Consider the following 14,593-nt stretch of genomic DNA (forward strand, 5'->3'; position numbering starts at 1 on the left):
AAGGAGGCAGGTAGGAAGATGACCAATGCACCATCTCGTCTTTTGCACTTTGCTGTGGCAGAAGAGATCCATCTAACCCCGCATGGAGAGAGAGCAAAGGGCTGGGGTGAAAGTGCTTTGCCCCTGCTCCCAGTCTTCACACCCACCATAGTTTCCAGCGTTTTATTTCTCTCTGCTGTGAAAGGGGGAGTGCTGCAAAGGCCCGTGGCGGTGCTATGCTCTGTAGGTGCTGCAAGACCTCCCTTGCCCACTGCCATTGTTTCCCTTCACAGCTTTTCGAGGATTATGCACCAAACAGTCAAAGACCTGGCACCCAAGTGCGATGTGACCTTCCTGCTTTCGGAAGACGGCAGTGGGAAAGGGGCAGCGCTCATCACAGCGGTGGGATGCAGGCTTCGTGATGCCGAGCAGAACTGAACTCCACAATTCCGGCCCTGATTCTGTCTTGTGAGCACTTTCTCATAAAGCAGCGACTGCGTAGTCTGAACTGGTAAATAAATAAATAAAACAGAACTCACTGCTTTATTGGGAAAAAAAATACAACTAATGACATAAAAAAGTATAGGATACAAGATAGAATGTGTGCTGTTAATAATATCTCCTGTTTATGGACCCCAATCTGCATGTTTCTTATTCACCTTGTTGGTACCTTCCCCATCTGTAGGTCATGGAAAAAATCAGTCTATAATTTCTGCAGATGTCAAAAATCAGTTGTTGTCTGAGATGAAATTGCCCCCAGTTGATGTGCGTTGAGAGCTGCTGTTGCATCGTACCAAGTGTGACCTTTGCAGCATCCCTGTTACGTGCACCGCCAGCACGCTGACCACCAAACCTGGGTGTTGAAGCTTTTAGTGAAAGGGAAGCAACGGTTCCCTCCTGCATATCTACCTGCTGTTGTTTCGTTTAAAGCAATCGTGGAAAAATCGCGGTGTGTCGGCACTGTGCACGCACATGACTCTGTAGTGGGACTTGACAATGTGACTTACTTGCTTCCTCGATGCCTGTTTTGTCATGGTAAAATTAAAGTAAACGCCCTTGTCCCACGGATCTGGTTCCACTGGTATTTCCCATTGCTTTTGTGAATAGTGTTGTGTTACCGAGCAAAACCTGTAACATTTGGGCAAGAAATCCCTAACGAGTAAAACACAGTGGTTGGCGATTGGGGTAATCCAAATCTCCAGACCTGGGAAATGGGTAGATTTATGGTCCCTAGGCAGTCTGTGCTGTATTCATCTGTTTAAGGGGTTGTATAAAAAATATTTTTTTCTCTTGTTATGAGTTTAGATCAGGGCACTGCAGCTGCCCTTCTACAGGATCTGCAGCCAAACAGTGTCACCTGGATGTGTACACCTCTGTCTCTTGCCTTAAATGGGTATTTGCTTCCACGCAAAGCTTTAATCTTTAATACTGTTAAGCAGCCACTCGAAACACAAACACTCAGCTAGAGTTAATGACCAGAAGGGGATGTGAGGGTTTGAGTTTGGTCTCGATGTTGAGGACCTGGGTGCGTAAACTAAACAAACCACACAGACAAAATTGGACCCAGCTTATTCCATGAACTAAAGCAGCAACAGGGTTCGTATCATATACACTTGGTGTATTCTGCCCTCTGTCGAGCTGATGCCATTATTATACTTGCATAGCAGTTGCATTACTTAAATCGAGAACCAGTTAGGAAGGCAAAAGGTAACTAACATTTGCAAGTCACGCCGCTTTCTGCAAAGAGGGAGACCCCACAGCAGTATTTAATTCCCGCTCTCCTACCAAAAATGAATTTGAGATTTCTGCATGGTTTTCCCTGCTCTCTTCTCCTGCAGAAAGTAGATGGAAATTTGCAGGCTACTCTTCTCTGTCCTCTTTCCACCCCCTAAGATTTGGATTGCCCTACCTATTGATAACATTTCAATATGCATTATGGTGCACTGTGAGTGAATGTTGTAAAGTAACATGTGAGTCGCAAGCAGTCATCGCAGCTTTAAGTGTGTGTCTACCTGAAAAATTGCATGCCTAACTGGTTTTGCAAAGGTAGAGAGTCTTTTTACTTTGCACACTAGTAGCTCCGATACTAGTGTTACGTGATATTTGTGAAAATATTAAACTTTTTTTGATGTGCGTTAACTGGTGTTTAGTGGTTCTTTCTGGAAGAGATTCTGTCGGCTGCTGGCTTAGTGCTTTGGGAAGAGCTATTGTGCAGGGAGAGCTGTAACTTAATCCCAGTGGTGCCTGGGTTTTGTGTGTGTGTTTTTATTCCCGGGCGTTCGGGGTCAGATTCAAACAGGGTGGGTTTTGTTTGACACCATACCTTGCCTTTCCTAATGTGGCTCAGCAGAGGCACAGAGCACACAACGCCCAAACCTTAGGGTGTGTGTAGTTTGTCTGCGTGTGTCTAATCCCTGTTGTGCAGGGGAAACCGCAGTGCAGGGAGACTTCAGCCCACTGCACCAAAGCAAATGTGATTATGTTAGGCTTTGCCAGATACTCTGATGGCTACGTTGCGAGTGCTGTGCTCCTGCAGGAGCCTGACGCACAGCAACGCCTGTAAGCGCCACGTGCACGAAGGGCTGGTGCTTGCAGAAGCACGGCATCAGGTGCTCCTGCACTGCTGGTCTGCACATCCTATGTTGGAGTTGTGTATAAAGGCCCCTCCTGCATACACTACAGTTGTGATTCTCCCCTAACCCATTTTATGTTACAGCTTGAGTAGTCTGACAGCCTTGATCTGCAGCTCTGACCCCAAATAGGAGGCAGAAGAAGCTGAGAAGGTTTACGGGTGCAGGGGATGCATTGCGTTTTAGTTGCTGAAGTTTTGCAAATCTTATGCCTGCCATAGGGGTGGTGTGAGCCGTATGGGAGACCTGAGTTTGGAGCTCTTCAGCATCTTAATCGTTCTATGATCTGTGGGCTAGGCTCGGTGCAGGACAGAGGATGAATGTGAAGTGCAAGTTAAACTTGGTCATGGGGTGACTGTGAAGTGAGGAGATGCTGGCAGAGGTGGTGTTGTTTATTGGATCCAGCTCATAACAAACAGTGAGTTTGTGCTTCTAACAGCATGACTGTTCCTACTGTGGACCGTAGGTGATGTACTCGAGGAGAAACAGCTGGACCTGGTGGGACTTCCATTTCCAAACTTCTTCTTACCCCTAGGAAACTTGCAAGTGAATCACGAGCTATAATTGTCCGGAGAAATGTCTTCAGTGTTAGCCAAGCAATGACTGAGATGTCTTACTTAAAGCTTTTAGGCTTGGTGAATAAAATCATAGTCTTCTTAATTGTTAAGCTGTAGAAATTACTTCGATATTGACACACAAATCTTACATTTCCTGGGGAAAAGGCCATTTGCACACCACTGTTGTAATGTCATCTGCTCCTTATTCCTCTGGGGGTTCTCTCAGAAGCCTTTTGAATAGGTTTAAAACAAGCAGCCTTTGTTTTGTTTTGTTTTCTTAAAAAAAAATAATAGCAGAAGGCAAAATAAAGTGTTTCTGAACTTCTGAACCCTGCTCTGTGCTTTTTGTTTGTTCCTTTGCTATAACAATGAGATTCTTCAAATGGTTTTCCTTACAGTCTGCAGGGACTCCCTGGTACTTAGACCACGAGTAACTGTACAGTGGGGGGATTTATCACTGACCTGGACACTTTATACTGCTGCGTGGCATTTAATCAAGTCTATATTTATATGAAGAATTGTACGTGTTTACTCTGGAGCACGGTGTTCCTGTTACCTCGTATATCACAGGAAATAATGTAGTTGGCCATGGCATGGCCTCTTCTTTCCAATGAGGGCTTGGGGCATCCCTACTTCCTTAACTGTTGTTATTTCTAGCAGACAGACTTCTCAGGATCCACAGTGTGAGTCCTTCAGGAGACGTGGAGCTTCGCTTGCAGACAGGAGAAATCATCCTCTGCTTTCTGCACCAGAATGAGAGAGATGCCATGAGCAGGAAACGTCGGTGCTTGTCAGGGGCTGCACGGGGGAAACAGTGTCAGCACCTCCGTGACACTTGGGCATCTGAGATGGGATCCAACTGGCTGTTACGGTGTGATGGAAGATGGAATGCTCAAGACAAACCTGTTTGGTCCCAAAAGATCTGCGTTAGAAAGCTGCTGGAGAAGGGCTTTAATGCCTTACTGTCACCTCAGCTGCACGTGGGAGAGGTACAGCTTATGTATGTAAAATAGTGAACTTGTTGTGCAGGTGTTCTTCAGTTCCTTGAAGCACGAGTCCCAGAGGTGTGTGCCTCACCAAGCACCTCTCCCAAAGTGTTTTGAATCCCTGTAGAAGATGACTTGGTGGTGGCTGGCTGTCAGTGCCTGTTCGTTATTGTTCTCCCTCTGCCCTGGCCGCACCCTTACGGTGCGCTCTCAGGAGGAGCAGGCTGGCCAGATAGGCCAGGAGGGCTGGGCAGATAACATCGAGGCTAGAAGCTGCCTGCTGGAACAATTTAAAATGATGAACATTTTTTAGAAAGGCACACAGCCCTGTGCCGTCTGCCATGTCCCATTAGTGAGATAAGTCTGCTGGGCCTCTGTGTAACATAATTGTTCCCCACAGCAGCCAGCAAGGTGGTGGAGATTAAGTGGAGAAGGAAGATGTATCTGCTGGTTTCTATACTGAAATAGACTTGGGAAAATCATTTCCCTGAGCACTTTTTCTGTTTAAGCAACAAATCTTTGTTCTGAATTTACTGTAGAAGTCAAGCCTGGCAACGCTTTGTAGCTTTTGTTCTCTCAGAGCACAGGGGAATATTTGGAATAACTGGGACTTGTTGACATTGTAGGAGCCTCCTGTATGCCAAGGTATGTCTCTGTGATGTTATGTGCCAACCTGTCACAAAAGGTGAAGGTGATTGCAAGGTGCTACTTATCACACCAGTATTAAATACTGCATTGCAGTAAGTATTGGGCTTGTATTTCAGCTTGTCCTGTTCTGCATGTCTGCACATAATGTCTCAGGCTTCGAAGATGACATATTTCAGCCTTTATTTAAGTATCTGAGAAGAGAAGAACAGTGACGACAAGATGGGGTAAGTCTGGAAAGGGGAACGAAGGGTCTGTGGTGGGGACCATGGTGGGGTTGCTGGGGTTGGGGTACAGGCAGCTTGGAAGTGCAGAGCTCTGAGATGTCACCAGCTGTGCACCACCCCAGTGTGTCACACCCGGGTGGCCCTCTGCTCCTGTAAGCAAGCAGTAGTGCTGCAAACATGACTGCTCAGCTAGGGAGTTAACGAGCTACGCTCAGCAGCTATTTTTGAGCACCTTCCCCAGTGATGGGAGCTTGCAGCCCCTCTGACCAAGCCTGCTTAAGGCTCTTCAGAGAGCCTCGCTCCCCGGATGAGGTACCACAGTTATCTATGTGCAGGTGGAGGAATTGCTCGAGCACACTTCAACAGGAAAAATAAATCGTGTTGGTACAAGCTTATAGAAATCCATGAAAAGATGACTCTTCAGGGAGCTGTTTCTCACTTCTAAATGATGAGAGATGGTGCAGGTGAAATCACAGGCCTGAAAATCCCAGAATTCAGGAAAGATTCAGGGCAGGCTTTTCCGCATGGGTGCCTTTGTTGTAAAGGAGCTCAGCTCCACAGCCTCATCCACCTCAAGGCTGCTGAGCCACAGGAATTAGCTGCCCACACACCCCAAGGGTCCGCCCAGACTGGGCCAGATGAGCCCCAGCCTTTCTGTTCCATCAGCTCTTCTCCAGATGGAAGTGTCTTGTGGAACAGAGAACAGGAGCTCGCTGTCAGGAAGGAAATAGGAAATAGGAAATACTGATTAGTAGAATGCTGCCTGAGGTCTGTTTTGCTTCTGTTTTGACTTGATGGGCAAAACTTGTCTTTTCTGTATTGCAGCATGGGTTTAAAGGAGGGCTGAACTTGTATCCAGAGCTGAGTGATGTTCAGACCTACATGGATATAAGTCTTGTTTTATTGTCAGAGTGCTTTTGATGCTGATGGCACCTGTAAAAGTCCCCTAGGAAACAGACCTGTCTCAGGACATCTACAAACCTGCTGCCTTTAAATGATGTCTTAGAATATGCCCCATCCCTGGAAGTGTTCAAGGCCAGGCTGGATGGGGCTTTGAGCAACCTGGGCTGCTGGGAGGTGTCCCTGCCCATGGCAGGGGGTTGGAGTTAGATGATCTTTAAGGTCCCTTCTGACCCAAACTGTTCTGTGATTTCAATAGTCAAAACTAGAAGAAGAAATCAAAGTGTTTGCTGGGTGGGGGTAAATGATGTCTTCTCTTCCTCATTGAAGTGAGTTTCTGTGTTGAAACTTGATTTCCTTGACTTCCTGCGGGTCGACTGATAAAGGGATGGGGATGTCAGTTTAAGCTTGTCTTTCTCAGTTGCTTTTATACACGGACACCACCGGAATGCTAGCTTGAAGCCTGAACGAAACCTGTAAGCATAAGAAAAGAAATTAAATGGCAAGATCTCTTTAACTGCACAGAGAAAGAGCAAGTGTGTAATTCTACCTCTGAATGAGCATGGAGATAAAAGGTTCCTATTGAAATGGAAGCAGGAAATGGCTCTGGGGAGCCTGAGGCTGGGCTTGCTTCACCAGTGTCCGGAGAACAGCCCGTTCTCAGTGCAGAGCAAGAGGGACATCTCTTGGCATGGCAGGGTTGTGCTCGTGCAGCCGTTCGCTCGTGGCCACGTGCTGATCATACGCCTGCTGTCTGCTTTTTATTTGGAGGCAGAAAATCTTAAGGTTTTGTTGTTAGTAGCATATAAATTCACTTCTCTGCCTGTTGAGCATAGCTGAAAATCACAGTGGCTTTGACCTCCAGAGGTTTCTGCCTTTACAGACTGAGATTTTCTGCGTGCACACTACTCACCTCTGGTTAAGACAACAGTATATGATGGGGTTGTACATCGTTGAACTCATGGCAAGCAGAAAGATCGCCAGGTACACCTGCTGAATGTACTTCTGCTGGTAGATGTCTTCCTTGAAGCTCCCCAGGATGAAGTATATGTGATAGGGCAGCCAGCAGACAGCAAAAATGATCACAACTACCACCATGGTCTTCACAAACTGGAAGAAACACACAGTGTGTTATCCCTGGGCCTCTGTAGAGTTGTCTGGGCTTGCTGGGGAAATGGAAAATGCCACTGTTGTTTTGGGTGTGTTTTGCCCTCCTGAAGTGCTGTGTGTGGTATGTAGAGCTGGGCTGCTTGAGCAAACGAACTCCTGGTGATGGAAATGGGGAACAGGGAGGGGAGTGAGAACAAATGTTTTGCCGTGCGCTTCCTGCAGAGGAACCGTTTGCAGCTCCATCAGGGAGATTTGGTAGGGAAATGGGAGAACTGCTGTTACCCTGAAGCCTCTCCACCCTGTCCAGAGTTTATCACTGTGGCATGTGGATTCACTGGGTACTGCTTTACTCTCTAAAAGTGGGCAGCCTGGCCCACTGACGTGAGCCTTTCCTCCTCGGAGCATGGCTGGTGCATGTAAATCACCATTTTTTCATGCTTGTTGGCTTTACCCCCTTTACTCCCAGGCCAAAATAATTTGTCAACCTTTCATGCCCAATCCCACAAGATTTTGCATGAAATGCAAGCTCTTTATTGGAGCTGGGGGCAGAAGGGCTGGTGCGTTTAGGGTAATTATTTTTAAGTTTCACCTCTGACCTTTTTCTTGGCATTGACTTGATGTTCGTAGCGGACTCTATTAATGTGGTTGCCTGGAACTGCGCTGCTCCACAGAGTAATTCCTATGATGCTGTATGCAACAAACATCACCATTAAAGGCAGTAAGTAAATCAACACGATCACTGCAATGTGGTATCTGAAAAAGAAAAACAGGCACATTTGCATCATCAGTATATCCTTTGAAGGGGTCTATCAGAAAATGGCTCCCATTAACTTCAACCCCAAAGCGTAAAGCAGCAGAAATTTTGCCTACAAACATCATTAGAGGGGCTTTTGTAAACAGCAAAAGCTCATCTCATCTCTCCCACGTTGTGATGATTAGTCCTCGGACTGGATTCACTGCTCTTTCAAGACAGAGTAATGCTATTTATCTTTTGTCAGAGGGTTACAGTCCACGGTCACCTGAACTTTGCTATCCCGCTGCACTCAGGAAAGAGACTTCTAAGGCTTGTGGCTGTAAAAATGTGAACCTTTCAATCACATTTGCAAAAGGAATATTCCAAAAAACTACTTGACAAATGCAATGGTGCCAAAATCTTAATTCAGCAACGATCCGGGACTTCCAAATGTAGCTGGCTGCTAGCAGAGTGCACGAACTCAGCAGGGCAGGTAGGGAGGAAGGAGCATTGCCAGTTTATAGCACGTGCACAGTGAGTGACAGCCATTATTGTGTTTCTATTGCCAGCTGGTTTTATTTGTGAGCACATGCACAATTAAATCTTTTGTCACCAACAGGGTACTTGGTTTCTGCTCCAGACGAAAGTGCTGCCATCTCCCTTGGCTGTATGTGAGCTTGAGCTCTGTTACCCCATGAGCTTCTGCTGGTTCCTCTGTGCTTGGGTTTGATTTTTTTAAGCAACCACCATTTATGGGAAGGGAACAACCTGCTCATTCCATTACAGCAGCTGTCCCATTTACATAAACAGTGTGAAAAACTGGGATTAGGCAGGAGGGCTCTGGCACACACTGCTGGCAGTGACCACAAAAGGCTGGGTGCGTGTGTTTTTTCTCAGTAGGACAACACTGTGTAGATAGTCATCGCATTAGCAACCGGGGTCGGCTGTATTGCAGAGCACTGTAGGAATCAGCACTGGGGCTCTCCACATGGGACCCAGCCTTTCTGCAACATTAAAGCCCACCGACAGACACTGAAAGGGGAGTGGTGATGGTTCAGAGTCAGGAAATAGCAGTGTAAAGCTGTGCTGGAAGTGGGAAGTCTACCCTGTCATGTGGGGGGGGCTGCATTTCATTGCTAGCCAATGCCCTGGAAAAGGCACTTAATAAAGTAAATAAGTATAGAAAAATACTCTGTTTGTGAGATGTGGAGTGTTTGTTGTCAGCCTGCTTTCCACCTCTCTTAATACTTCTTTTCCTCAGGATTTGGATTGTCACGAGAGTGGCTGCATGGGGCTTTTTCTCCGTGCTCCGTATTGCAGGCGTTCATCCCGACAGAGCCATCAGTCACGATGATTTCTGGAGATCACTGCTTCCAACCTCCTTGCTAGGAAAGCTACTGAAACCTGCAAGTCTGAGGCTGTTCGGGGGGTGAGCTAGTCAATGTGCGAGATTTATTGTGCTCAGGAGCTGCTGCTCTTCAGCTGAGGATCCCAGAAAGAACCTGCCCCGTTATTTGCCATGTGCAGGACCAACTTTTCTGGGCCCACAGAGATAACAGGCAGCGATTTCATTGGTAATCTGCCAAAGCTTTGCTTCAGTCCTTCCCAAAGAATGGCTGTGGGAGAAATAAACCTAATGCTTTTCATCTGAAGGAAATAGCATGCACCTTTGCAGGTGAGGGGTTATGTAGCATTTTCCAGCTTGCCTCATAAAAGAAGATAGGCGTGCTTCATCCCCAAATGCAGACACAGTATATTGTTTTCACTTTCAGGTGAGAACAGAGCCTTTACCAAAAGGTTTCTTGGTTTTAAGGTGATTTCCTACTACCCCTCCTTCTCAGTTGATGGGAACCTGGTGTACTTTGTTCCCAAGCACGTAGGACAGAGGTACCACCAAGGAGCCCTCGGAGGTATGTGACCCAGCAGGGCTGGGATGTGAACCTGCTTTTACTCTTTGCTGTTTTTTGGGACTGGGAAAAACTGACAACCAGGGGCTGAATGTGCCATGGATCAGCCAAGTTTACATGGAGTTCCTGGAACTTGGCACTTATTAGTGTGAAAACCAGTTAGTTGGGTAATAACTAACCGTAGGAGGCGCCCAGCTGTCTGCCAGAGGTGCTGAAGGGAAAAGCATCCATGGCGCATGTAGCTGGGGAAAGGCATTCACAGCGAAGAATGGATGTGGGGAGATTAGCACTTGGTTTTGGTTTGAAGAATTGTTTCTATTTTGTTAATCAATTTGTTCCTTTTCCTCCGTTCTTCCATTACTGCTTTGTATAAATGTTTTGCCTGATAGATTTCTCAAGCTGCTCTGTGTATCATGTACTTTGAATAATGATTAATCACAGCAGATCCCCTAAATGCAGGGTATGGCTTGTTTCATCTGTCTGAACAATCTTGCTTTAAAGCAGGAGGAAATTGCTATGAGGGCTAGGATCTCTCGGGAGTGCAGATGTGTGTCTAGATAAGTAGATCTATAAAACCTTAAGATGTTTGAAACAAGCTCCTCTCTTTTTTTTTTCTTTTTTTTTTTTTCACAGACAGCAGCATGATTTTTAGCTAACTATGTGGCTTCTCAGCATTAAAAATACCCAGCTCCCTTTTGCCTGATGGAGGGGGAGAATCTAAAATCTTTAAAACCAGGATTTATTGCTTGTTTAAAGACTTTATGCTCTGGTTTCTCTTAAATCCACCAAGCCCTGTATCTAGGCTTTCTAGATCTTATGGCCAGTTTTCAAAGCAGGGGAGGATGGAGTATCACCCTTCTTCGCCCTGAGCATGACAACGTGGTAGCTTTTTCCACAGCTGCATTAAACTGAGCTTAGATGGGCTGCCCCAAACCCATATTCCCCAGCTGTGTGGTTCCCCTAAAAACCTCCCCCTCCCTCTACCCTCTCTCCCAGTACTGTCTGTAGCCAACAGTTTGGTTCACGACATTAATTTCATAGTTAACTTTTGCAGGAATCGTGAGTTTTCTTGTTTCTCTTACGTGAGCTGGTGCTTCGATCCGACGTCATCTGGCCAGACGACGATGCACTTCGTCGTTCCGTTGTCTGTCAAGATCTCAGCGTAGAAGCACTGCGGGAAGGCAAGCCCAAATGCCACCAGCCAAATTATTCCTATGATGACTCTGGTGTTTCCAGCAGAAAGCCTGGGCTTGAAGGGATGGATTATAGCCACATACCTGCAAGAAAAATGGGTAATGCTTTTATGGTTCCATTGGCAAACTGTACAACAAATACAGCAAGTGTAAAAACTCACCAGCTGATATGGTGGGATTTATTTGTAGAGCTATTCTGTCAGGTTCAAGGAGCTAAACCCCTTCTGAAGAGAATAATTTCAAGTCTTAAGCTAGGATAGATTGATCTCATCTGGATGGATACTTCTGGTGCAAGGAGGAAGCAATCATTTATACTGTGTGCATATAGTCCTTCACAAGTATTTCCCTTATTTTGATCATTTCTTTTTTTTTTTAATTACTTTTTAAAATGCTTTGTACATTTGGTCTGAAATTTGGTGCTGTGAACTCTGTGTTAGTTTGGAGATATGCACTGTTTAACACCATGCCCTTCTTCCTTCCTCAAGAAAATGACCTAAACGTGCCGGTCCTGCTAATTATCTCAATCTTGTTTTACACCCCATGTTATGACAACAGCAGATTGAAGTCTTGAGTATCCTTTTCTATGGAATTTTTCCCCCTGATTTTTAGCAGTGGAAAACTCCTGTGCCATCCACCTCTGCCTGTAAATGCTGGAGCACTTGTGCTTGTGATTTAAGGGAAAGGCTGACCCTTTCTTCCTGCACCTGCTCAGAGCCCTCATGGCACATCTGACTATTAGATTACTTGCAAGCCCAGGGCGCTGTCTGGTTTTATGTTCCCTCTGTAGAAACACAGGGTATCGTAACAAGTCCTTAATCAATTATGCATTTCTTGTCATGCTTTCCCTTCTCCTTGTCATGGTTGTTTACAAAGGCAAAATAGAGTGGAAAATGCCAATTGCCTCCTGGTTTTTACAGCGAAAATGTGGCAAATTCTGTGCTGTCTCCTGGCCAAGCTGTTTGGAGAGAACTCTGCTCAGGCATTGCTGCAGGACAGAGGGTGACTGCACGGACAGGCAGCACAGTAAGTAAGCCAGAGCTGCACAGCAGCAGAGCCTTATTTAGCTATGAAATGTTCATGTCACCTCGCTTTCCTTAGCTCATCCTCATTATACAGTGCTCAAACCTGCTCAGGGAGGAATCAAGTGGCAAATGTTCTCCCGAATATTTGCCCAGGGAAGTGCCCAAACCCATGCACTGCAGCTCTCGGTGACCAGCAAGCCCCAGGTATAAATGCTGCCACTGGTGAGATCTGCTGAAGTCTCCTCACTCTTCTTGCTGTGCAGAAGAGCTGCCTTTGTCCCCTGCTTTGTGCCCCCTCCAAGTGACACCCCAAGATGCTGGCACCCTTTCTCTGGTCCTTGTCCCGCATGGACAAAATACGCTGAGCTCCTACCGCTCTTGCAAACCTTCCAAAGAGGGCCTAGGAGATTTTGTTATCTGCAGTGTGAAACTTGAGCTGATAATACCTCTCTGCCTGGAGTGCTGCGCGCAGTGGAAACAGCTGCTCCAGCACGCAGCAGCCCCAAATGAGGAAGCAGAGTAGTCCTAAACGTGATGATGAGCGGTTGTGACAGAGCCTTGTCTACAGCAGACAAAGATGCCTAATAGATCGATCACCTCTTGTCCTCCTGTCTTACAATAAACAGGTTCAAAAGACGTTTTATTAAACTTAAACAACTGAGCCGAAGAGGACACAAGTTCTCATAACAATAAATGGAAGCTGCAAGTTTCCAGGAGACAGTGTCAGGATCTATTTTAAGGTTAAGCAAGAATAGCTAAATATGGTTCGCAGGGAGATGCCAAGTTTTCTTTCTGATCCTTGTCATGCAACTAAAGAGATTTTGGCTTTATAGAAACTTTTGCCAAGTGTCCCCAAGGAAAATGGGAAATGGGAGACATGGGGACAGGCTGAAAAGGAATTTTTTTTTTTTAATATTCTTTGGCAAACCGCACGTATAAAACAGCTGTTATCAACAACCCTTGATTAAAAGCCAGGAACAGCGTAAGAGTATTTGAGTCTCAAACTGAGCTGCTGTCGCCTCTAAAGAGAGATCTGCTTTCATCTGGACAACTGTGGGGTGATCAGCACATCGCTCATCTCCCCGGGCTTGCTAGCGATCCTCACAGTGCCTACAGGAGCCACTGCTCTGCTCTTTGGAAGCTGTGCGGCCATGTCCCTTCTTCGGGTGCAAGTTTCAGTGGGCGGTGCAGGGCAAAGCTTTCTTACGCCAGCTAGGTTTGTTTATCTCGTTTGATTTGTCTATCGCTTGCTTCCTTGGCTGGGTGTGCCAGGGTGAACCAAGCCGCCCGCAGGGGCGGGAGTTGCAGAAGTGACCCCGATGACTCACGGAGCAAGGTTTGCAGATGGCTCCAGAGGGATGTTGGCTCCCTTCCTGGGGGAGCTGGAAGAGCCCTGTGCAGATACTCACGCTTGATAAGAAGCAGAAGAAAGCTGAAGGAAACTGCAAAGCCAACGCGAGGGCTTGATTTCTGGCTGACTGGGGGAAGACCTTTGCTATGGGGTTGCAGTAGGGACATAGGATGGAAAAGACACAGATGTTCCTTCCCAGAGTTGGGCAAACAGAGGAAGAAATGGAAGGAAGGAAGGCAGGCAGAGAGTCTCAAAGGGAGCATAATCTCCCTTATTTCTTTCACACGCCATGGCCTGTAAGGCAGGAAATTCCCATGGACTTTTGACCGCTTTCTAGTAAAAAGAAAAACAGCGTTGTGCTACTCAACAGTGAGGTGGAAGCACATTCGGAGTGCCCAAATTTAAGCTCAAGTAAAAGAGACTTGGTGGATGTGAGAGAGTATTACGAAAATACCAGATTACCTCAGAAGCCAAAGTCTCTGTAATTACTTTCCTCCCTCTTGGAACTGGTCACTCTTGTGAACTGGTGAAACCGACTGCCATGTCTGATCCACTTCCCAGTATTTCTGGTGGTTTACCACTGCACTGGACTCGCATGATGATGGGGAAACATTTTAGGACCAGGAACGTGGGAACAATAAAATTTCAACCACTTGTACTTGTTACAGACTCAGGAATGGCTCAGGCTGGAGATAAGACAGGAGAGCCTAACTTTCTTCCCATTAATAGTGTGTAACCCCATAGCCTATTTGTCTAGCACTCTTCCCACTTTGCTGATAAGGCACCTGCCACGGTAAGTGGGGGCCAATTGCAAAAAGTATTGCAATAACGTTTTCTAGCTTACAGCAGACTTCTCAGATCTTTATCTTCCCCAATCGCCTCTTACCTCTCGGCGGCCACGGCTGTCATGGAGTAAATGCTCACAAACATTGCGGTGATGGGGAACCAGTTCTGAAACCTGCAGAATTCCTTGCCAAAATACCAGACGTTGTGACTGGCATAAATAAAATTGAAGATGGTGTTGAAAGCGGACATCAGCAAATCCGAAAGAGCCAAATTAACGATAAAGTAATTGGTGGCAGTCCTCATCCTCCTGTGCGCAAGGATGATCCAGATGACGGTGATGTTGCCAACGATGGAGGTGATAACAATGAAGGAGTAGGTGATAGCCCACAGAGCGATTTGCCAGCCTGGCTGGGTAAACTGGGTTACTGCCGTCTGGTTGTCGCCGTCCTCGAGGGAGTCAGCCTGCAAAATGTTGCTCGTGTTTGAAACGGGAAATGTGCTCATGGTTTTTCTTCAGCTAAGCAGAAAATAAAATCAGCTGGTGTCTGCTCATTTTCCTGCGGTAAG

The 14,593-nt window shown here is 46.4% G+C and overlaps 2 protein-coding genes across 3 annotated transcripts in view; one reads left to right on the forward strand and one right to left on the reverse strand.

Annotated features, from left to right (window-relative positions):
• The window catches only part of LOC308197274 (hexokinase-1), a 69,778-nt gene extending 67,660 nt beyond the window's left edge, over positions 1-2,118 (forward strand). For both annotated transcript variants that reach the window (XM_080597496.1, XM_080597492.1), the window contains one exon: positions 273-2,118. In XM_080597496.1, the coding sequence (XP_080453622.1) occupies positions 273-417 (145 nt within the window). In that variant the 3' untranslated portion in view covers positions 418-2,118. The remainder of the gene's footprint in view (positions 1-272) is intronic.
• On the reverse strand, positions 1,299-14,587 carry TACR2 (tachykinin receptor 2). The gene is made up of 5 exons (XM_080597526.1): positions 14,127-14,587; positions 10,757-10,951; positions 7,631-7,787; positions 6,838-7,034; positions 1,299-6,398 (listed from the first exon to the last, which is right to left on the reverse strand). Exons 1-5 carry the CDS (start codon positions 14,528-14,530, stop codon positions 6,203-6,205), a joined length of 1,149 nt encoding a protein of 382 aa, XP_080453652.1. The 5' UTR covers positions 14,531-14,587; the 3' UTR covers positions 1,299-6,202.
• Between the last annotated feature and the right edge of the window lie 6 nt (positions 14,588-14,593).

Source organism: Anser brachyrhynchus, assembly GCF_964034855.1.
Source record: "Anser brachyrhynchus genome assembly, chromosome: 6".
In the NCBI taxonomy this organism is placed as follows: Eukaryota; Metazoa; Chordata; class Aves; order Anseriformes; family Anatidae; genus Anser; species Anser brachyrhynchus.